General features: G+C 39.9%; 1 protein-coding gene across 3 annotated transcripts in view; it reads left to right on the plus strand.

The window, feature by feature from the left end:
- The window catches only part of MAPK10 (mitogen-activated protein kinase 10), a 146,121-nt gene that overhangs the window by 106,567 nt on the left and 14,306 nt on the right, over positions 1-25,248 (plus strand). For all 3 annotated transcript variants that reach the window (XM_058802999.1, XM_058803000.1, XM_058802998.1), the window contains exons 10-11: positions 14,891-15,073; positions 17,289-17,413. In XM_058802999.1, coding sequence (XP_058658982.1) covers positions 14,891-15,073; positions 17,289-17,413 — 308 coding nt within the window. The remainder of the gene's footprint in view (positions 1-14,890; positions 15,074-17,288; positions 17,414-25,248) is intronic.

Raw genomic sequence — 25,248 nt, forward strand, 5'->3', positions numbered from 1 at the left:
TTCTTCAGAGCAGACATCAGTACAGATGTGCAGGAGCACTAAAATCAGAGATGGAGGTAAAGAAAGGTCTTGCCCAGCAAAAGTGTCTGTCCATTTTAGGAGAATTTGGAGAGAGAAGCTCGCTGTTATCACAGGCATACTCAGCTGTCTTCACTGGAGTTTGCACCTTAGCCATTGGCAAGCAGTGTTGTGGGCTAAGTGGCCTACAGTTACACAAGTAAAATCAGGTGTCATTATTTGCTTCATTAATATGTTTATCATTATCTTCTTCAGTTAGTTGTGAGGAGGTGAACATCTCTTTTCAGCTGGCAGAGGGGAGATTCCAGCATCACTGAAACAGGAGCTGTTACAAATGTGAATGTTTGGTATTCTCACCCGTGCTCTGGGAAGAAAGTGTGAACCAGCCCATGAGGCTGGAAAAGGTAGCAAAGCTCATTCAGGTGTGCATGCATCTCTGGTCTCTGGAGTGTCCTGTGGCTTGCATTTAATGAATTTCATTTTGAATGTCACCATTTTCATTGGATGACAGTCAGATCTTACTGAGTGCAAGACTGAAAAGCCACCTCAGTGGGAGTTTGGGCAAGGGCGGTTGCAGATTCTCCCTATGGACTCCCTCTCACTGTTTTGTGAACTCCCAGAGAACCTGCAGTTTTGAAGGAGGAGAATGTAGATTTATCAGGGAGGTTTCTATGAAAGGTTGACTTGGGTCCTCTCCATATAGAAACATCTTTGGGTAGTGCTACAATTCCTGACCCTTCTGCATCTCTGCTGGAGGGAATTTGAAGTCTAGAAGGATGAGCAAGCACTGATTTGGATCAGGAAGTACCTGTTTGGTAGGGAATCAGAGCCAGGACGTGGCCCAGAGAAGAAGATTTTCTGTATGGTTAAAATATTTTTTCCCTTGTTCAGGAAGCCATGTGCATTTTTCTGGTGAGCGCTTGTTCTGGTGAGCTGGCTGTGTCAGGGTGGCATTTGGTGTCCTTGGCAAGTTTACTCTTATTCTGAAGTGTGTGTACACATTTAAGAATGTATTCCACAGTGTGCAGTAATCTGGTTTGTAGAGCTTCTAAGCACATTAAAAATCCCCTACTCCTGGTAATCCAGGACCTGGACATTCCAGTGGTGAGTGGGCTTCCCATCAAGGGCTACCTAAATCCCAACATTTCCACTTCAGAGAGTCTTGAACAGCTGGAGGTTAAATTCCTTAACACTGTTTCACATGATCTTAAAGACATCAAGGCAAAGAGTTGCTAAACTGAAGCTTCACCTTGAATCATGAAGAGGTCTGTCACTAGAAGTTACCCTGCCCTTGATTAAAGCTTAGGGATGTTCCATGTGTTAATGCAGCATTGCCAGCATTTGTGATTACTCACATTTGAACAAAAAAAACTTTTACCAGGTGTAGATTTTCAGTGCTTTGGAGCTAAATGCAGGTGTTTAGAGATTGAGGTGTGCTTGGTTTTTTTCTGATGCTTGTATAAGTGAAATTACTTGGACTGCAACATCTGGTTTGATGTTGGACTAAATGAAGCAGAGAATCAAGGCATAGATCTCAGTTCTGCAGTCCTTTCTGGAGCTTTGCACAAGTCTCAGTGCCCTGACTGGGTCTTCTGACAGCTGCTGCTGTATGTGCTAAAATTCTTAACCTCCAACTAACTACTTTTAACATGCAGCCAGATCCTGGTTCCACTTTGATTTATTTCTAATTGCCTCAGGAGGTGAAAAACAGGCAGCAGTCAAGAAGGACGTTGGTTATATTTAGGTGTTTATCTTTGCTCCTTCTGGTTTGGAAATTTTCAAAGAGCTTCCTTCCCAAAACCTCAGGCACAGAGGGGAATAATCATCTCTGATTTTACATGGTTTGCAGTTTAGTAAGGCACTAGTTCAACTTGTGTGTGTGCCCTCTGGAGCATAGCAGAGAGCAGTGATGTCAGGAGGCAGCCTCTGAAAAGAAAAAGGAATTAATAACAGACGAACAAACAACTGCTTGCTCTATCTTTTCCTGATATTTTGCATGCCATTTAGCGTGTGATGAAAGCAGCAATAATTTGCATCTCTAGGTCTGCTTATTGCTTCCAAACAAGTAGCCTTTTCTTTTGTTCTTTGTTTTTTGTTTATTGATTTATTTATTGTGTAGTGTTGAAGCTTTTCATATGCTAAATAGAGCAACGAGGGAACCTTAGACCCGGGCATATTAAGATTTCCACAAATAGGGCATTTGCCTTCAAAGTCAAATGCACTTTAAACTGTTGCTGAATATGAAATTGTACGAGTTAATTTAACCAAGCAGCATGATGCTTTCATATTTTTTCCCCAGTTCCTGGCCCTGAGACACCAGTCTGTCCCTGTGCTTGCTTTCATGCCCTATGACTTATCATAGAGCAAGGACAGCAGAGGTAATGTGGTTACATGGACTCAGTATGGGGGAAAATGTCACCTTAATCCTGTGCTGGATATAAGGAGTCTGAGTTTCATCTTGTGGTCCAGTGTAAATTGTGGTGAGCTTTGTTTGACCCAGCTGAACTGCTCTTCCCTGTAGGAGGTAATAGGCCCCCAATTTTCTCTGAATTTCACTGCAGAAAGTGCAGCTTAGCACCTCTGTGTCTCAACTGGCCTATTTAGAAATCACCATTTCCTATCATGGCAAATAGAAATCTTATGAGATTCTCAAGATCCCTGTGATGGATTGCTGGCTTCACTGAGATTCGCTGGAAGTGAGCCAACAGGCCCTAAAGCAAGCATTGTTGGAGTTGAATGATCTCAAAAATTCTATTCATAACCCTGAATCAGCAGTGGATATGTCTTCATGAGGACCCAAGTTCCTTTTGTGGCTTCTGGCAGTTCAGCTTGTGAAAATATGCATGGATCTCTGGTAGCTGGAATGATAAAGGAATAGCAATTTGCATATCCTTATTGAATACAGAGACCAGCATTCATTTACAAGACAAAGCATCATAAACCTAGGTAATGAATACAAATGAAAACTTGAAAAAGACAAAATTAATTGGTAAATTTTAATTACAAAGTTTTATTATTACACAGTAGCCAGCCGCGGGTCTCAGTTGGGTTTCTGTATTTAATGGCATTGTCTTTCATCCTCACTGGGGTAAAGGAAACTGTTGGAGTTGATTTTTCTCCGTCCTGCTCTGTTGTCATGAAACTTGTGTGCTCAGGCAGAAAAGCAGCTGCTGAGAGCAAGAGGCAGCTCTGTGTCTGCAGGCTCTGTGCTATAGCATGATTGGATAAGTCTTCTCATTTGTTTGTTGTTCTGTTCCTGTTTTCTTGTTTACCTTCATTTCATTTTTGTTTTCAGTTGACATGTGGTCAGTAGGGTGCATCATGGGAGAAATGATTAAAGGTGCTGTGTTGTTTCCTGGCACTGATCGTATCCTTCCTAGCAGCCACTCTGGCCCCTGTAGGTACTTCCAACCCCTTCCCTTCCAGCCCCTTCCCACTAGACTAGTGCTGACACACCTCTGTTCTGTACCTAAAGAGCTGGCTTAAGTCCCACTGCAAAATCCCTGCAAGCCAAAATGCCACCAAACCATCACTGCCTCTCAGCAAAGGCCTTAGGTGAAAGCCACAGTAAGTACAGCACGAGGAGATGGAAAACAGCATCCCACACAGCTCATCAGCATCATTTTCTGCAGTGAGTGACCACAGCTTCGTTGTCATGAATGTCTCTTTATTAATTTGGTGGTGTGTGTTTGGGAGGGGTGAGTTGCACAAGTGAGGGTTTTATAAAGGTGGTAGAAGGGGAGGCACAAGTCGCTGCTGACCTCAGGGAGAGCTGTTAGAGGTTCTATGTTTCACATGCATTTCTGCATCTCTGTGATACTCAGACATAAATCATAGAAATGCTTATTTGTTACAGACTCATAGAATTGCTTAATTGCTTTGTTTCGTTGCTCTTCAGGTGGTAATAAAGTAGAAAAGTAGGAAATGGTTTCAGTTTGGGCACAGCTTCTTCCCAAGACTAAAATCATCAGTTACTTGGTAGTAATTTAATGACTCAGAAATCTGGGTGTTTCTTGGGAAACTGTTGTAATGGATTTGGGTCTGCCATCTTCTATTTAAGAACATGGAACTATTATGCGAAAGCAGAATATATTCTTGGCATCAACAGGAAGTGATTTACAGATAAAGACACTAAATCAGCGGACAAGCAGACTAAGAATATATTTGTTTTCCTTAGAGACCATTCTACACTCAGGGGTGAGGCAGCCATATTTCTTATTTTATTCCATGCTTTATTGAAGCACTTTAGTATTTATCAGATTGTGGAACACTTCCTTGTGTATAACAAGAACTGAGATCAGTACATGCTTGATCTAACTCCAATCTTTTACTGTCCATAGGATCATGAATATGAAAAATGGACATGGCCTGTGTATGAGTTTTCCTTCTATTTTAAATTCAGTACTTAGATGACAGAGGAGTTTCCAGGCATTATTAATTTTTATGTAATTTTCTTTGAGTAGGTGTGCATGCACACTTTTGTGTGTATATGCACACACTTACCAGCTCACTTCAGCACTTCTGACCTCATTTACATTTTAAAGAGTTCAATATTTTGATCAAAATGTGGGAAAAGTATCATCTGAAGAGCATTAAAGAAATGAATGTAGGTAATTATATCATTAATATTTTCACAGCGATGCCTAGTAAGATTCCAACTTGTGTTTTGTCCAAGATGCTGGGTGAGCATGCTCATACTAAAATGAGCAGTGCACTTTCCTTGTGTCTTTATATGATCTGGAGCCCATCTCCTGTACCTATGTGTAAGTAAACTTTTCCCTTCTGTGTGTTAATGGGAATCATTAGCACCAGTTTGGGCTCCAGATCTGCTGTGCTTCTGTTTCCTGTCAATGTGGAGTCAAACATTTAAGCACCCCTCAGTGATGTAATCATAACTGGCTTTATGTTCATAGACCTACATTTTATAAGCTAGCATTTAAAGATACTCCGAAACAAGTCCAAAAAGAATTGAATATGTCTTAAATAGCACTTCAAAAACTGGTTTCTTTGACACAGCTGCATGCTTGTTAAAAAGAACTTGCACAAAGCCTCTATAATTAAAGCATTGTGTGCCATCTATTATTGCAATAACTCCACAGAAATTGTCATTACCAGCTGCTGATTTCTTTGGGCTTGGCCTGTAATTGAGTTCACATTCTTCATTTTTATTTATGATACGATACATTGCTAGACTTGCTCTGTGTTTTTTGTGCCTCTCTGCTTTTTTTCTGCTGTTCCATGGCCGCCAATTCCATGGACAGAGAACGATGCCATCGCTTTCTTTCAGGCTGCTCCTCAAAGCCACCTCTTCTCCAAATCCATCCCCCACACCCCTTCCCTGCTGCTGAGCAGCCACGAGCAGGGGTTCAGCACTTCTGGCTCCCCTGCCCATCTGTGCAGCTGGAAACCAGTGGGGAAGCTGCAAGCTCCAGCCCAGCCTGCTGAGATCCCTGACCTCGTGCCATCCTCTGCCTTAAACCTGCACAGAAAATGCTTAGCATGCTGCAAAAAGATTATTTCTTCTGAGCAGTGATGGAGTTGGGCAGCTGGATAATTCCATCAGCAGGGACTCTAAGCCCTCAGAGCTCGAGGGCAGCATACTTAGGGATGTGTTTAAGTGCAGGAGCAAGAGTAATTAAACATCGTTTCTTTAAAAAAGTTTCCTCTTTGACATAAAATGGGTTAAGCCTGGCAGTGTACCAGAATCTGCTATCAGCAATTTTTCTTAACAGGCAGTGTTTCATTCCACATCCACACTGTGTTTTGAAGAGTATTTAATACTAATTTGTGTCAATTTTTATGCATAAATAACCATGAAAAGCAGTTTTGAAGCTAAAAGATTGAATATTCATGAGAAATGCACTGTCAGTCATATATTTGACTGCAAAATTTTCTATTTGCCATTTTCTAGTGGTTAAGGAATGCAGGTCATTTGATGCTGTTACAGTTTACACAATTAAATAGTCCATTCAGCTAACTTTAAAAATTTCAGTAGCAAAATTCAGAAGCAGAAAAGCAGAAAATGTGTCTGAGTAAGTGCAGAGTGGAGTGCTTTGCTGGGCTGCTGCTTTGTCCCACTCCTGTAATCCATCTGAATTCACTGAAATCACTGGGGTGAAGCTGAGAACAGAACCCACCTCTATTCTCTTAGCTCCCAGTTGGGAAGAATGATTGGCTGTGTCCAAAATCCTCATGGTCTTTACTGATCCTCAAAATTTTACTATTTCTCCACCATTTTTGGTGTATGCATGTGATACACTTAATTCGTGTGCTATAGCTTTTTCTTTTTTTTTCTTTTAATTTTGTTAATTCCATATGAGAACTCCATTTCAATGTTGGCAGCAGTAGTTCTGCTTTCAAAAAGCAGTCAGCATGAAGCTTGCACCTAATTATGCCTTGAGCAAGGACGTGGTGTGTTGTGTTGCCTCAGGAACAATGGGATAAGCTGGCTGTACCTGAGTCTGACTCTTATTCCACATGTTCTCCTCAAGATTTTATGAGGGAGACTGTTAACCTTTTCTCATTGCTGCATGGATGGTCTGGAGGAGTGAAGGAGGTGCCTTAGTCCTCTGGTGAGCTGTGAAAGTGTAGTTACACATTTTCTAGCCACTGCAGGCATTTTGGGCAGACAAGGATAAATGTGCTTTTAAATCCTGTACTTGGACAGGTTCAGGGAAACAATTATGTATTGAGTAGAGAGATGTGATGTCAGCTGCTCTTAGTATGTCTGCACAAGCTTATGCAGCCTTACTCTACCTTATTCTACAACTGCAATCCTGCCATGCATGTTGTAGAGATGGAGGATAAGGGGATTGCTGGCGCTTGTGCTCTGTGGAAGTGTCCTTAAATACGTGCCAGCTCTGTTCTGCTCCCTGTCCCTGAGGGCAGCTTCCCACACGGTCCTATTGTTCCAGACTCCTTAAACAGCTGGAAATTTGCTTTCCAAAAATTCGGGGTCCTGACTTTACTCTTCACCTGACCCATATTCCTCAGGGCTGCAAACTCCACCAGTGTAGGATGGCTGCAGCCCAGGCAGCCTTCAGTGGACTTTAGTGGTGTCTTGTCAGTGCTGGGTTATCAGCTGGGCTCAATGATCCTAAGGCTCTTTTCCAACCTAAACAGGTCTATGACTGTATGAAATTTCTCACTGAAGTTATTAGGTATCAGTCATATCAGAGCTCTTGAAATCTTCAGCCAGTGCCAGGTGCAGCAGCAGATGTGTTTGTAGAGGAAGTTCTCCAGCCATCAACAGATTTGATGAGCTTATACTTCGGCTGAGCTGCTGAAAAAATGCTGGGCAGAACTTCAAAGCCATATTGTGGAATTCGGGAGATAAACAGGGCCTTTTTGAGCTCAGGAAGGACAGCTGAATTTCAGAAGATAACCAACATCATTAAAGATTCTCCTTCAGCTGAGAAGGAGTTGAGCTGAGACTCAGTGCTCAGAAAGTGAAGAACATGCCCAGTGTGAGATGAAGAAAATAGACAGAAATACGTGTAAGCCATCAATACTCTTGAAGGACCTCTTTTTTAAAATTCACACTTCTGTCCATTGCATTTCAACAAAAACAAAACTGTGTTTTTCAAGACTCATGTCCTGAAACACTAGTTTCACCTTTTGATAGATTCCTTCCAGGCATAGAGTTAATTTACTTACTAACTTCACATCAAATTGATCAGCATTGCTGGTGAAATACAGAGCAGAAAAATTACTGTAGGTTCTGAAAATACTATTCAATATACATATTTTGCCTAATAACTTTGTCTAGTTTCCATAAACCAATGCTGCTGTATTGAGTCAGAATGATCTATAAAGTCCAGCAATATCTGTGCACAAGTCATTATAGCAGAGGCCACAATCTTTTTTAAAAAGATAGGTTTGTACTTTCTAGGATTAGTGGCAAAATTATTTTCTCAGGCATCAAAGATCTCAATAACTGCCCTAAAGCTTTCTTTGCTTTATGCAGAAGAGGCAGAGACTGTTCTGAAAACATAAGAGAACAGGTTATTGGAAACTGTTCCAGCAAACCTTCCAAGAACTAATTTTTTGTACCTTTTCTTTGTCAGGAAATCTGAACTGATAGAAAATGGCATAGAGCCTGCAGAAATTTTGCACAGAAGTCTACTGTGGTCTTACCTGTTGAAAACAGTACAGATTTAAAAGTTACAACAGTAAGAGAAACAGCATTTTGTGATTTTCAGGGTATCAGTGGCAGTTAGAAATCATAAACTCCTTAGGAAAAGCAGCTTTGTGAATTTGCACAATAAACTAATTCTGCTTTAAATCCGAGATGAGAATTATACTCTATTTGAAAAGTAATTTTTTGGTGTGGTTTTTCTGTGAGCAAATTTTTATTGTGTGAGCAATAATGCTGAATGAGCAGTGGTTCCATGGAAACAGTGCTATTTGTGGATAAACCACCAAAAAATGAGTGCCCAGGCTGCAAAATTCCACGCCCAGCACTATTAAATGGATGAAAGATTATTCATTGCCTATTAATTATTTTCAATACAGCAATGTAACTCTTTTAGAAGTGTTTGTACCAAACACAAATTGTTTGAACTTTGGCAGTGTGCTAACAGCTTATCATTTTATCTTGGAAAACCTGCCATCTGTATGTAAATACAAAGAAAATGAGAACACTTGCTCCTATCCAATAACGCAGCTCAGATAATACATTTGGACAAGTGCTCTATTGCATATTTATTATATTTTCTCATGAAGATTTTTTTATTTCTCTCTTTATTCAGCCTTTTCTCTTTGCTGACTTTCCATCCTTTGAGTGATGTGTACAGCTTTCACTGTTGGAAGTTGGAGAAAATGTAGAGATAGAACTGATGAAAAAGATTCATAAAGTATTAGTGAGCTGAGGGTTGCTAGAGGTGGCTCAGCTCATAGGTAGATATAGACTGACAGATACATGAATATATAGAATGGTGTATGTTGTTGAATATTCTTGAGCTCCAAGGCCAAAATTTGTCTTTCCTTAAACACTGAGCAATTGAGTAATTGTTAATTGTTGTAAAAACTCACTGGTAAAGGGCAAAAGGAACTTTTGAATAATTACACAAATGAAAACACAGAATGGTTCTGTTTTCTCCTGATTCTGGAAGAGGAGCAACCCCACAGTTTCCAGGAGCCTGTTTTCTATGTTATGGGCTTGAGGAGTCTATTCTTGGTTTCTTATCCAAGTTGTCCGAGGTACACCTGAGATTCAGAAGCAAGATAATACCAAGTTCACTGACAGTAAAAAGAGAAACATTTTAGGATTGTGCTCTATCACTAAGATCCTACTTCCAATGCCAACTCCTAGGTGGCTTTTATAAACACCTGTAACCTGTTTGTGGTGTAACAGCTGTGCATGCCCATCCCTGGAAGTGCTTAAAGCCAGCTTGGATGGGCTTTGGGCTTTGAGCAACCTGGCCTGGTGAAAGCTGTCCCTACCCATGGCAGGGGACTTGGAATGAGATGATCTCTAAGGCCCCTTCCAACAATGATTTTATGATTCACTTGCTGCTGTGTAAGCACAGAAGAGCAGCAACTGAATGAAATACCAGCCAAAAAATAATATTTGAAAATTATAGTTAAGGAGCAACAAATGAGCATCCAAAATGTTAATGATGGCATCTGCACAAAGAACACTGCTATCTCCTAACTCCTGAATTATCAATGGTAATCTTCTAAAGTAATTTATTTGTGCTACATCTTGGTTTTTGTTATCACCACATCCTGTTATCCCATATAAATAGCAATTATTATTCTCAACAGTGCACAGTATTTTCTGTTGCAGTCTAATTTTCACAAATGCCACATTCTTCTCAAAGTGTTCACCTTGGAACAGAAAATACTTTATAGTTACTGTCTTGTCAGATGGTAGCATTTTCAATTCCTTTTGTGCGGGTTTTTTTTTTGTAAACTGCGTTGGCATCAATGTCTAAATTGTGGGACTGTGGAAAAAATATGAATGTGACACTGATGTCTCCCACAGTGAAGCTGGCTAGTGTCTTTTTTAGCACATTTATTTTAAAAAGAAGTGTCCAATTAAAAATTAAAAAAAAATTGGCCTATCATCTTTGCAGTTGTTGCCACAATTTTGGTGTTGGGTAGGGAACTACAGAGCTTTTAATAGTAATTATTATAAATTTGACAAGTTATGAACATTAAAAAATTGCCTAAAGTGGAGCAGTTAGTTTTTGTTGGTGGAATATGCAGATTTAAGGAGAAAACAATCAGCAAGGTGGTTCCCTCAAGATTTTGAGATTGAAAAGAGATGATCTTCCCCTGTCTGCCTGTTACAAACAAAACACCCTGTGTCTGGTTTTTTTTATGTTGTGCCTACCTTAAGAAAAGCAAGATTTGTCACGTCCCCATTTTAATGATGTCCAGAAGCAGCACATTTACCCAGAAAGAGCAGATCCTGCTCCTGCACAGCAAAGCTGGTTCAGAGGTGCTGCTGGGCAGGTGGAGCAGGAGCAGCCCAGGGTGCCGGGCAGGGCAGCATGATTCCCACAGCACCAGCACTGTCCAGCACAATGCCAGCAGCTTTCTCACAAACAGCCCTTCTGGCACAACCACTCCTGTTTCCCACATCACACTCCATTGATACTGCTCCAGGAGCATTTCAGAAAAAGGCTTCTCTTTCAGATGAACAAACATGAGAGATTAAGTTATTTGTATTGCAGTACAACTGAAACATCCTAAGGCAAACGGTGACTCCTGCAAACCTTGCTGTTGAACTTAACAAAATACAATTTTTTGCTCCAAAAAAGAGTGTGATTTACAGACACATCATGGGAGGGAAAAAGAAAAATTGTGACCTTGAGGCTAGATAGGGAGACAAGAATTTGTTGTCTAAATTGTTTTTGTTTTTTTTTTAATTACAAGCTACATTTTGTACACTGTAGAAATGCTTTTAATATTTTCTGATTGAGACAGAGAATTATTGTAAATTTTCTCTTATAGCCAAACTGAATTTCCTTATAGTTGTATGGAAATTTTCAGGAATTTTATTTTACTGAGGTTTACAACTGAATGAACAAAACACTGTTTTTTAATCCATGCTTTTGAACTATATTGCATCAATGCACACAGAAAAAATAAATACTGGTACACTTTCAGCCTGTGCCTCTAAATAGATGACTTTACTGTGAAGTCTGGTTTTTTTCAAAATAAATGCTTTATTGTTAATTCACAATATTATTTTCCCATTAAATTTTTATGCCTTTGCTTTAGAAAAATATGTCACTTAATCTGCAGTTCAGCTTTGTGTTGTTTTCCAAATAAATAACCAAATATTTAGAAAGCAAAGGAGAACAATCCTTGGGAGAGTATGAAGCTGAAAAGAGAAAAGGTGGTGGGTGAGCTTGAGGCAAGCTGAGGCCTCAGTGATAAACCTTCCTTCAGAAGATACTCATTTTAGATCTATTTTCTGAAATCTTTGCTGTAACCCTGTGTGGCCATGTTAATGCTACTAAATGCCTTATTGTTAATGCCAGAGGCAAGCTAATAAATCCAGGTTAGATCCCTTCTTCTGTCTTAAACCATACAGATGCTGTTATGAATGGTTGACACGTTTTCTTGATCCTGCTCAGGGCAATCAACAGCTGAACTGATTCAAATAGCTTTTAAGCAGAAATTCCATCCTTTTCCAGAGCTTTGGGTTGGAATTCTTTCCAATTGTCAGTCTGTCTAACATTTGCTTAATTTCAAGGGGAAAAACAGGGTCCTCTTTTTTTCTTTAAGGGATTCTTTTCTTTTCTTTTCTTTTCTTTTCTTTTCTTTTCTTTTCTTTTCTTTTCTTTTCTTTTCTTTTCTTTTCTTTTCTTCTGGAAAACTTCTGTCAGAGTTATATGCTCACTAACTTTCAGTACCATTTTTTCAATAATATCAATAGTTACAATCTCTAATCAATTCATGTCACCTCCAGTAGATTTTGATTCACATTAGGACTGTCCTGTAGTAACATTTGTTTTCATGCAGAATTCCTGAAGCTAATGCTGGCTGGCAGCTAGAGAAAACTGTTCCTTTGCTTTGATGTGTAGACCTCAGATTTTTTCCAAGACTCTTCTATAATCTCATACCATGATAAGTATAACTTCTCATCACCAAGTGTATCACAGATGCATCACACGCTGTGACTGCATAAAACATTGCAGTGAAAAGGAGCCGGACCAGCAGATTATAATCCAGTGGTTTTAAGGTCTAGGTAAGGGGAGCACCATTGCTAGAGAGAAAATGTGTGTGTCCAGCTGGCTAAAACATTATCTAACTGCTTTCACTTAACATGGTTTTGTTATTGCTATTGTCAGGACAAAAACAGTCCTGAGTGCTCCATCATGTCAGTTTGTGTGTGTGTGTACATGTAAATGTATGTAAGCAGAAAATGAATGTATTTTATTTAAGGGTTTTGGCAGTATACGAATAACATAAGTCAGAAAAAATACAGCAAAGAAGCACAATTACCCATTCAGATCATTCATTACTCAAAACCAGTCCCTGAGGTTGATGTGACATAAAGCCTGACCTTTTGGCTCTTGGTTAGAGCAGGGCTGCAAAAGGTCCAGTGCTATCCTGCAAATCAGGTCCAGTCAAGGAGCAGGACATGGTGGCTCTGCCTGTTCTGTTCCCTTTGGCTCTGGCTTTTGCAGGGATGACTCCATCTCAACATGTCCCAGTCGTGGGTGGTAGTCTGCTTGTGTGTTGTGTCTTAGTGAGAGCCTTTCTGTCAGCTTAGAAGAAATGTGTGCAGTGGGAGCTGATCCGTTGTCTGTGGGTTTTCCTTCTCCCTTCTCCATCACCACTGATGGTGGTTCCCATCATGTAGGCCCTACTCTGGGAACTTCTTGCACCCCTTTTCCCTTATTGTTCATGTCTAGGGTATCTTACTCCATCTTCCCTCTCAGTGTGTCCAAGTCCCACATAATTCTGTGATCCCAAAGATCAGTTTTCCTTTGGCCTTCACCAAATGCCTGGGAGATGGTTCACCTGCTCTGTACAGGGGTGACCTTCTTTGAAGCAAGTTCTGTGTTTGGCCCTCCCAGTTCATCAAACACTTCACTTAACAAGCACAGGTAATGCTTCCAGTGATGATTTTAGAGCTTGGCACTCTCACCCATTTAGCTTCTCTTGGCACAACTAACAGCCTCTTCATTTCTGTACTCTGTTCTTCTCTGCAAAGCATTTGCACCCTCTGTATTCTCAGGTTCCTCAGAGAGCTGCTTCTGAAGCAGTTCAGCTAGCAGTCACTGAGGGGTCTTGACTTGAACATAAGTTTAAAATGTCAAACCACTTTATTTTCTAATGAAATATTCAGGCTACTCTTTGAGCAGCTGTAGTCTTAGATAACTTTACTGTTGTTGCAATTGTTCAGTTTTCTGTTGAGAAAAAGATATTTTTCATGGACAACACAAAATAAGCTACATAGAACCCACATAGGGGGTGTGTGTGGGAGGGGCTTTTCTATATAAAAAGTTAGTTTAAAAAATAAGAGGTGTTTAGAAAAATCTTTCCAGGCTGCTTCTATTTCTACCAACCTTTTTCAGGTGACAATAAAAAAATTTAAAACACTGTTTTAGAATTCTTAAAGCATATGTTTAAGTTATTTTCATTCCTTTAAGCACTTTTGATTATTAAACCTGCAATTTTTAAATGAATTATTCACTTTTTATTTTGTTCAATAAGATAGTTCAGGTAAGTCCAAATTTAGTCTGTCTTTACTTTCCAAGATATGTGAAAATACTGTTTTCATTTCTCTAAAATAAAATATTTTTTAAAATCTGAAAATGCTACTGCAACCAAGAACTGCTTTTGCTTGACTATATTTTTTCTGTTATCTGTCTTAATATTTGGAAAACTCCTCCACACTTATGATACTGATGAAAATAACTTAAAAGAATACTTTAAAAAACAGAAATCTCTGTGCTGAAATGCTTTGAATGTTTGTCTTTTAAAAGCCTTTTCTTTCCAGTGTGTTCTCAGCAAAACTCTCTTCATCATATTTCTCAGCATCAGTGTACCATGGCTGCATGTAACCCTCCTTGTTTTTCCCCAGGTAGGCATCAGGTTCTTAGCTCTGTGAATTAATGTGATGTAGAGATGCTACTGATAATTTGCTTTTTTGTTGGCACAGTCAGTCTTGTTCTGATTGTGGCTAAAAGAGCTACATAACACCCATCAGGTGCCTAAATGTTAGCACAAGAAAACTAAAATATCAACACCTCAACAAATAAAAAGCTCAGTAGGAAATGCCTGTAAGACACTTTCTTTTTAGGCATTAGAGCCTGTTTCCCATTATCCAGTATCAGATTAGCAATCACTTTCTCAGTTAAAGAGAAACATCTGCCTACACCTGTGCATCATTTGTCAATAGGAAATGAGTCCCAGTGCATTCTTGCAAAATCAAACAAATTGTGTTTGGTTGGCTGGTATTGGAAAAATTAGCATCAGTGAAGTTATTGGAGAGAGTAAAGTGCAAAGCAGGCGAGTGGAGGAAGATTTTTGTCCTGTGCAGAACTTCTTTAAGCCAGCTGGGTCTCCCTCTCCACAGTCTGAATAGGGAGGCAGGTGCACATGTTGTTCTTCCAAGCTGAAGTGGTGACAATTATCTGCATGTAAAAAAAGGGAGTGCAAGTCACTTGATTTCAAGTTTAAAAAAAAAAATGGTAAAAAGTGTAGATGCAAAGAAATTGTGTGTGAGAGTTTTTCCCTTTGCAGGCTGTTGGACCTGGAGGAATAGTGAGAAGGAAAGATATTGACTGTAAAGATATTATGAAGGGAGTTAAATACCTCTGAGGACTCTCAGAGAACACAAGCAGAAATGTCAGGAGGCTGTGTGGGGGTTTGCATTTTGTTTCCCTTAACTACTGCTGTTCAGATATTGATCAGTGGAATAAAGTTATTGAGCAGCTGGGAACACCGTGTCCAGAATTCATGAAGAAGCTGCAGCCAACAGTACGGAACTACGTCGAGAACAGACCCAAGTACGCTGGCCTCACGTTCCCCAAACTTTTTCCAGACTCTCTCTTCCCAGCAGACTCAGAACACAACAAACTCAAAGGTATGTCTGACAAAGGGATGTGGTTCACGCGCAACAGCTGCAGTGGAATGAAGGCTTTTCCAATTTTTCCTGTCTCTAGTTGCGCTCCATTTAATGGAGTTAGTTGCAGACCAGTGACTGCATGGTTTTGTTCAGCTGAGAGGCAGGATTTGGAAATGGTTTTTGGAGATCCTGGTGCTTGGGCTGCCAAGGGAGCATAATCACTGATGCATTGATAATATTCCCGTGGTGTTCCATGTGATGATCCTGTGCCTCAAGGAATTGAGGTGCTCCTTTACTCTTATTCTTGAACTTTTAACTCAACGGAGCAATCGAACTTCCATTGGGAGATCTCAGTACTTGCACTGGTTTTTTTAAGTGAAAAATACCAGTTCAGCCAAATGCCTGCCTCATAGCTCTACATTTGCTAGAAAATACAAATACATTATCAACATCAGCCAAAATGAAGTAGCCGAGGTTTAGTATCCACTGGAGTGGATTTCTTCTTTTGAAAAATCCTGTGGGTCACTTAAGATATGTGAAGTAGAAAACTAACTTAAATACAGTGTGACTAGTTATCCCTAGAAGAAAAATTGCCATGATTTTAATCATATGTTGAAGTATTTTTTTCACTTGAATGGGGCATTAACCTCCTATGGGAAAGAGTGATTATTGTGTGTTTAGTAGGCATCCCTGGAGCCCCTGCAGACTTGTGCTGTGCACTGGCTCTGCACCCCTCCAGTCCTTGGAGCCACTCTCACACTGGCATTTAATGGTTTCCAATTGCTTGCAATTTGCATGTCATTACACGACCCAGAGTTTTCTTCCACTTAAAAACTGCTTCATAGCCCAGCTGCTGTCCTGGCTCTGGGAGTAAGGGGAGAGGTCTGGGCAGATGCTTTTGGATACACAGAATTTTATACTCCAACCACAACACAACTGAAAAATGGAATTTTCCTACATTTGCAGCTAATGTATAAAAATGACTGTCAAACAGTGCTGTTATCTTTTGGGTACAGAAAGCACATACATTTGAGCATCCTGAATGCCAGTTTTGAAGATATAGCCACGCAGCAAGAAACAGTGCATTCAGGAACCCCTACTTGTGCAGCACTGTATCATCCCATGCCCTGCCTAAATATAATGTAATATTAATGGTTTAATTAGATACTCACCCATGTATGATGAGATACCTACTAATATCTTTGCACTTACTGCTCTTTGCAACTTTTTTCCTTTCATTGTCTTTTTCACTTACACAGCAAATAATTTTGAGCGTCCAAGGGCTTAGAACACTACATAGTTAATAATAACAATAATAACATAAATATGTGTTGTTAGAATTTTTTTGTGTGGGTTAAGATGGTATTATATTTTTTACAAACTCCAACTGGGAAAAATCCATTTGGGTAATATAAAGCGGAGTTTGTGGCTTTGTTTGCCACAGGCAAACAGGCATTTTTTGCCTGATCAGGCATTGTTTGCCTCATGGGCACAATGGAATATATTATCAGGTAAAATAAATCAATGCTGCAATGTAAAATTCAATGTTTGTGTGTGTGTATATATATAAATATATATATATATGTATATGTAGTGCAGGATGATGTGCCCCACTGATTTAAATTTCATTATGCAGGATAAACAAGACTCAAGGAGTTCCAAACACTTCCATACCCCAAGGCTACAGATTTGAAATTATTGCTTCCAAGGGGATGCCTTAAGATTAACCTAATCTCTATGCCTCATTACAATGTTTAATGCCTCACAGCAGGTTAGATGAGAAACTTTAAAACATCCAGAGAACTGTGGATGATTTTCTGAGCCAGTCTAAGAGTGCCTGTAAGTTTCAGGCTTTGATTTAGTAATGCCATGATTTTAGACTTTATGTGAACTTTTGTACTCTGACCCTGCTAATAGTCACAGACACATCAAGCATGTTTTCTTTAGGGTATTATTAATCCCTCTGTGTGGAATCTGCACATATGTAGAACATCACTAAAGCTTGCTAGGGAACTTATGGTGTCAGCCCTGATTTTGGCACTTTTCTAATGAATCAGACCTAAAATGATTGCTGAAGAGCTCTTGCTATGAGGAGGCAGGGGAGCAGAGGTACATACACAACCAATCTCTCAAAGGGTTGTGCCACTGCTCTTTTCCTACCCCTACTAAGGCTCCTCTGGAGGCAGGGGTTGTTTTGTACTAACTCTGTGTTTCTCTGCTTCCCTTGTTCCAGCCAGCCAAGCCAGGGACCTCTTATCAAAGATGCTGGTCATTGACCCGGCCAAGAGGATATCAGTAGATGAAGCCTTACAGCATCCATACATTAACGTCTGGTACGACCCAGCAGAGGTGGAGGCGGTAAGTGAGGCAGCACTGCTCCCTCAGCATGCCCAGCACAACTGGGACTCAGGGATTCCTGCTGCTTTACAGCAGCACAACAATGAGCATGCTGGAAACAACAATGCCGGGACTGCGGTGGTCTGGGGAGTGATGTGAAATGAGATCTGTAGGGACAGCATCTCTCTCTTTATTACATGAACTGATAATAGATGGGAGGAACAAAACCACTTCAAGCATATGAAGCCATTTTTTGCTCTCTTCTAGAAAGGATTTTGAATCCACTAGCTCACCTTTTTAGATATAGAACTCAATCTGGCAAAAGATACTATCTTTCTTTCCAAACCTTTCCCTGTGGAAGACAGCAAACATCACTTTTTATGTCTGTGTTCAAGGATATATGTAGAGAGGAGGAGAATTAAGCAAAAAAATAGTTGGGATTCTGGAAAAAAAATCCTGAAGTCAGAAATCAGAAAAATCCGAGCAGGACATAAATTTTTCCATAAAATGAAGGAGGGGCTCAGGTGTTTTCCTGGGCTATGGTTCAATGTACAGTATCACGTACACTGCATGCAAACAGAAAAGGATTTTTTCTTATAATCCTCTCGTGCTCTGCACACCTTTCTGTAAGCCTTGGTGAGGCTGCTGTTAACAGGGATAAGTGCAATCTGTCAGCACTTCAGTGGCATGGTATAAAAGGTATGGTATAATGGATATAGGTATAAATTCAGAGAGGTGCTCTGTAATACCCTGTATGAAATGTATGAAAACAGGTCCAGAAATCTGATTTGGCCACCATAGGAAATGAAGACCTAGCAAAATTAAATCACTGCTGTTTGGTGATATGCTCCAATTCAGGCTGTGTTCTTGAAAGTGCAGTAAACTTCTAAAGTAAATGGAATGTTCAAACCCCCATCAAATTTCCAGCACATGAGATTTTTTCAGAGGATGTTATTTAGGAGTACTTTATAGGGCTTCATTTTACCACTCTCATTTTCAGAGGTTAAGTCAAATTGGAAGACTTTCTTTTCATAATGAACAGTTTATTAAATTATAAATATCCATCTGTTCATGCTGACACACCTTCAGTGGTTAGCTGTAAGTAATTTACTAATTATTTTCTGGAGAGGAAAAAAAATGTGGAATATTGATGGTTTTCTGTTCTTGCTCGGAAGGGTGTTCTCCAGCAAGTACTCCACTGAGATATCTGCCCTGTTACAGTTGTACAAGAGTTAGGATCAAATTCAGTAAATATTTCCTAAAGCCATGGGCAATGGGGAAATGATTCATCTCATGTATTTTTGTTAGATCTTGCCAAATTTATAGCAGGGGTGAGACTTAAAAGACATCTAGAAACATCCAACAAATTAGCTGTTTGAGAGGTAGATACTTTTGCTTATTCACTTAATAATCTGACTCAGTAAATTTGACTATACTGAATTAAACCACAGAAGTTATAATAGGATACAACTGAACAAAGAAAGTAGTACCTGAATGACATTTCAAAGCCTAAAAATGTGGCTTGTTAATGTTGAATTTGCAGCATGACGAGACTCTATGAGGCAACCCTGCTTTTTCACAGAGTGTCCTGCAAATGTGCAGCCAGGGAACCTGACAAGAAAGCAATGGGAAAATTAGTGACAGAGTTGTGCTTAGTCATTGCATAATGCTTAACTTCCCACTATTTTTCCTGGTTTCCCCACTGGGATTTAGAAGCCTGCAGTGTGTGGCATCTGCCCATGTTCACAGCACTCCTTTTTTTTGGTAATACTTGATAAGCACTTTTACACAGAAGTTTTTCATCCTGTAGCTAAAGGTTTGGTAGTGAGATGTTTTGGGATTTTTTTTAACTTCTCTTCCCATATTGTGATATGAGACAGAATTCCTCCCACTATCAGTAATCCTGTACAGTAGGGATAACAGAGATTAGGATTATTAAACAAGGTGACATTTTCAGCCAGTATAGTACTGGGGATGGGGCAACAGGAAGCATTTAATGTGACAGGAATTTTGAAGTGAGCTGTTGCAGCATCATTAAATGTCAGCATGTGCTGGAGTAGACAATGCAGAGCACTGAAGCCAGCTCAGGGAATAAACAGAGAATTTGGTGTCAAAGTTTAACCTGGAGGTAACAACCCTCTGTGTCTGCTCAGATTTACAGCATTATAAATGTGAGTGGAACAGATAAAACAGCCCTACCCAGTGAAAAAGCAGACTAGTGAGACAGTTTCAGTCCCTTTTTATAAGTCTATTATAAGTTTATGGTCTTTCAGAGACTGTGTGGGGGCAATAGAACTATTATGTCTTGTTCTAATGGGCAAACACTGTGCACAAATGGGAAGTGCTGGGAATGCAATACCTTTTCTCCCACAATGTGTCACAGCATTAAACTCTTCTGGGTCGTCCTAAATGCTCTGATTTGATTCTCTGACCCAGAGAGGAAGATGAGCCGTTATTAGATGTGGGACTTGCCATTCACCAGCCACCGGAGGTTACTCAAACAGTGCTGGGGCCCTCCCACAGAATTTCTTCATGAAACAAACACAGCCAAAGCCCTCAACAGCTCTGAAACAGCCTCATAGTCACAGCTAGAAACAGGCCTTGCACAGGTTTGGAGCTTACCTGTGGATTTTGGATTTACAGGGAATTCTTAGGTCTAACATAGGTAGTTTGCCAGGTTCTTTTAAGCACACGCAGCTTGCCACAGTATCTCTGATTAAAAAGTCACAGGGTTAGTTTCTCCAGAGCATACACCTTTTTTCTGAAATAATTTTCAATAGCATTACTGTTAAGATGATTTCTGTATTCAGCCAATGACAACTAAAACCTGTTTCTAAAAAATAGGAGAATATGCAAAACATGAACAGGAGAACATGTACAGCTTGGGTTCTGTGGAATTCCCAGATGTTAAAATCTGTTATCAATCTTCACACCTAATTTAAATGTAGGGAAACAAGAGTTCACAGGGCAAAAGTATTATTTACTAATACAATGCAGGAAATCTACTGTAAAATCAGGATAGGAATTTATAGAACTTACTTCTCTGTTTTATTCTTTAGTTCAAGACTCTCCTGGAAGTCTCTTTTTTTCAGCAACTGTCTCAGATCCACTTTTAAACAAATATTATGTTTATTACTTTGATGTGAGGATATTTACCTATATAACAGCATTTGGACTATGATATGAATAAATGACACACACAATACCTATTCTCCCTCCAATTGCTCTGTTTTCTGGAAAGAAGAGGTTTCCAATATCTCTTGCCTCTACATGCAGACTCTCCTGTTTATTGTAGATAATCTCAGTATCTCCCTGATGACATATTAGCTTCTCCATTTTCCTGTCTGAAAATGCTGTGCTTGAGACTGTTTTCAATTACCCAGCTGCTTTTTGTTTGTTTGGTTGGTTGGTTTTTTTTGTTGTTTTGAAGCTGCTATACATTCTCATCTTTCACTGAGATGATTTGTGAATAAATCCCAAATCTGGTATTTAATTTTTCATATCTACCCTAATGTTTATGCCTACTTGCAGGTCACTGGGTTTTATCCCAAAATGATCAAATTGTGAACAAAATGGATTCCTACACATTGCTTTAGCACAGTAAAGTTCTTCATTTTCTTATTGACATATTCAAAGACACCATTCATGTTGTATTGGATTCCATTTTGGAACCTTTTGAATGTATGTGTGATGTCATATTGATTCCTACTTGGGAAAACTTGTTCCATTTCATGGGAACAAATTCAGTTGCAAAATTTGCTGTAGATTACTATGTGATGTTTCTGTTAACTGGTTTCAAAATTTGTCTTGAACTTTCCTGTACCTGCAGTTATTTTTTGTTGTCTGATCTGTGCCATCCATTAGAAGAGAGATTTCTAAGAAACAGAAACATCAGATGTTAAAAATATTCCTTTCAAGCATTCCTCTATGTTTGACAGTATTTTACAGCAGTGATAGATTTTGTAGGGTTTTATTCACTGTAACTCATACAGCTTTCATTCCTGGTTTTATTTTCACAGGATTTATATTTCACTGGAATATTTCTGCTTCTAGAACCATCCACAGGGGGCTGAGTTGTGAATTATCATTCATTTTTCTGTGCATGCCAATCTGTGTGTTACCTTCTATTAATGTGATGCTGTTTCCAGTGTTGCTAATGAAAACAACTTTATTTATGGTTCTCAGTCTGAGGTCCAGGACAGAAACTGCTGCTGTATTGTCTTAGCTCTATATAAACTATCTATGACCAGCTGTTAAATACAATTTTTTAAAACTAGTTTGTCACAATTAAAAAAAAAAATCACCCACCTCTTATTTTACCTCTGAGTGCGAAGCATCCATTATGATGGAGAAGCACTTTGGAGAGCTCTGTGACCTTGGTGAACACACTTCAAAGAAAGTGTCACCTTCACTACATGACATAAGCAGGGCTGGCAGGTTGTGCATCATTTCTGCTGTTCTTTTCTCTTGCTCAGCTCTGTATGTGTAGATGTTGTATAGAAAGACTTCAATGAGCTGCCACATTCTTTAGCACCCAGTTACAGGGCTTGGTTTTCTGCTCAGAGATGGATGGTGTGCATCTGTTGTCTCACAAAAGAAGTGTGCAGCTCTGCTTTGTGCACAAGCACAGACATTTCCTCTAGTCAACAGCATCTATCTGTTCATTGCTGATTGATTATGGAAGCTGAACACAGCTTCTGCAAAAATCTTTGTTAATGGCAGTGAGGAGGAGTGGTTAGAGAAGAAAGGCATTTCTTTTCTCCTTTTTCTTTTTTGATCCAAACTTAATCTTTTTTCAGCTTGCTTGTTTTATCTTCAAGCTGTTCAGTCATCTGTGTGTAGCCCAGTAATCTTGACTCCTGCTGCATGCCATCCTTATGGTCCAGCTGTTCAGAAACAGCTCAGTCTACAATTTCCTTGATGCACATAACGTGTGGAGTTTTCCAAAAGCTCTGCACAAACTCCAAGGAACAAATGGGCCCAGAGTCCTCTCTTCTTCCATATCCATAGCTAAGGTCATCTGTAGCCCACTGTGGAGCCCTTTGGCAGTACAGGGTGAAATCCCAAGCCGTTTGTAAATAAGGAGATGCCAGACCTCTGGTGACAAGCACGCTGGTGTACTTGGGCTTGCACTGCAAAAATGAATATATGAATGGTATCAGTAACACAATTTAGGTTGTAATTTTTGTATTCATTTGCTATAAGGATCTAAGCTATTTAACGAAATGTTTAACCTCACACCATTAATTTTTGCATCCTCCAGACCTCTTTTATCTGCATTATCTTGCTAATTCCATTGCTGCCTCATTGTGCTGCTCCTCAACTGCTGCCCCAGACCCTGCAATTCTGGGAAGAGATGCAGACTCAGGCCTTGCTCTGTCAAGCTCTCTAAAAACAGCTCATCCCAAGGTCTCCACTGTGCTGGCACTAGCTCTGCAGAGGCAGGGACAGAGATGGCAGGATTTGCTGGAGTCTGAGCTCCAGCCCCTTCCCTTTGCTTTCTAGCAGTGGCACACAAACCAATCTATGTGGCTTTGGGAAAGTGAGAATACTTTGGTTTCAACATATGTTTTGTATTTTCCTGTAATGAAAAACCTCCCCTCTCTGGATATTAGAATGGTATTTAACAAATCCAGTAGTCTCCTGGTGTTTATCTGACAACATAAACCTCCCTTGTCTTTTGTGTATTTTGCTTTTTGGCTTGTTTTATGATTGGTTTTGCTTATTTGTTTGTTTGGTTTGCCTTTTTTTTTTTTTTTTCAGAAGGAGACCCATGTTGATATTTTCTGTTGAGGTTTTTTTTTTTTAATTTTTATTATGTCCAATGAATGTTATATTTATTGAAAAATATTACGAAAATTAATTTGTAAAAGGCAAGAGCCAAGACCCATTGAAACAACAGGGGGGTGTTTTAGTACCTATAAGAAAAATATTATTCATTCTTTGCTTCCATATACAAAAATAGATTCTATTCTTTGTTATTGTTGCCAATGCAACTGCTTGCAAATTAACCTCTTTTGGGGAGAAAATGGCTGCCTTAAACTGAAGCTGGATGCTGCCACCCATAGGATTGATCCACACTCTGCCTTGATTTGATGCTACTTGAACTTGGCACTTTTTCTGAGACTTAAAGAATTGCAGAATCAGCTAGGTTGGAAAGGACTTTGGAGATCATCAAGTCCAACCTATGACCTAACACCACCTTATCAACCAAGCCATGGCACTGAGTGCCACATCCAGTCTTTTTTTAAACACCTATAAAAAGTAAACTGTGTAACTCTCAGTTGGCATGTGCAGTATGAAGGATTTATAAGAATGTCTATGGCGCTGCAGCTGCATCTACATGGAAAGTTAATGATTATCTAAGATTTAAGTAGCAAAATCAGTTTTAGGCAAAGCTTTGGACCAAGACTAAAATCAGATGCCCAGGAGAATGTAGGTATGGCAGCTGCTCTGATTGGTATTGCTGAGACAATACTTTTTTATTGTTAAAAACCTCTAATTTTATTATCTTTAAAAACCTCCTCCCGCTAAATTTAGAAATTGGTTTTTAAAAAAGCCACAAAACAAACAAGTTAGCAGAAAAGGGGTGGTCAGCATGGAAAAGATTACAAACTATTGGTAACAGTGTGCTAAGCTTTGTGGTTCTCCTATGAATTAATGAGAATTGTGGGAAAATGAGTTCTCAATATAGTTTTGGTATTCACAGCTCATCTCTGTACTTCGACTCAATGAAAAGGGAGGATTCAGGGAATTTTGATGGGAAAGCTTCACTTCTCCCAGTGTGAAGCACTGGCCTGGGCTCTCAGCAGAGCTCCATTTGACTGTGCTCTGCACAGGCTTTAGAGTGGTTACAGACCCAGCCTCTGCAGAGCAGGGATTTAGTCATGCTGTTTTCTTGCTGAGTATTTGTTACCCTTGGCTCCCTCATGCCTGCTGAGAGCCATGTCTCATAGCTGTGGTTCTGCTAGCTCACAAGTAAATAGTCTGCAATGTCAGCCCTGGCAGAGCAGTAGAATGCTGTGCAGGTGCAGCTTCTGGCATCCTGCAGTGTGTGAGGGACAGCTTGGTTGCTCTCCCTTGTTTGATTCTACAGAAAAATAGGAGCTGGGTAATGAGTGAGGTTATTCTGGGCTCTCTCCCTGGAAAATGCCTTTGTTTCCAGAGTGTATTAATCTAGGCAATGATTACTGCTGATTTTCTTGGTGCTTATTAGCCAATTACCCCAGCTTAAGATGTAGCTGAATTAAATTAGAAGAGAAATAAGCCGAAGATTCTTTGGTTATGTGAATTGAGGGCAGGTGCATCTGATCACTTGTTCCTTTTGATCCTGCAATTTGTGTTTGGGAATTAAAGTAGTGAGGGAATCTATCCTCTTATTTCTGTCCTGGGGGAGAAATACAATTTTTTCTATGGAAGGTGTAAAAAGAGTGTTTACACTTGGTAGAAGCAATTTTAACCCCACCTATGCTTTTTGTAGGCTTCTCCCTGAAGCTTTTAGAAAGCTGCTTTCAGGGTATTCTGGTCCAACTTGGTTTGCCTGTTCCCTTTGCACCTGGCAGAGAGGAGGTGATTCTGTCACTGTGGTTCAGCTCAGCCAAACACCTCCCCTGCTGCTCCTGTAAATCCCTACCCCCCTCAATTTTCTTGGCATGCTCCAGGGCTGGTTGAGGGGCTGAGCAGGAGCCCAGCAGGCTCAGAGGGAGGAGTGGAGCTTACCTATCACAGCCCACTGGTCAGTGGTGAGGATCACCTGTACTCTTGTAGCATCCAGCTCTCTGACAACACCCAGCAGGAGCACAGAATCCCCACAGAGGTTGTGCCAATCTTGGTGGCGTCAGGGCTCCCTGGAAAGG

This window comes from Ammospiza caudacuta, chromosome 4, assembly GCF_027887145.1.
Source record: "Ammospiza caudacuta isolate bAmmCau1 chromosome 4, bAmmCau1.pri, whole genome shotgun sequence".
In the NCBI taxonomy this organism is placed as follows: Eukaryota; Metazoa; Chordata; class Aves; order Passeriformes; family Passerellidae; genus Ammospiza; species Ammospiza caudacuta.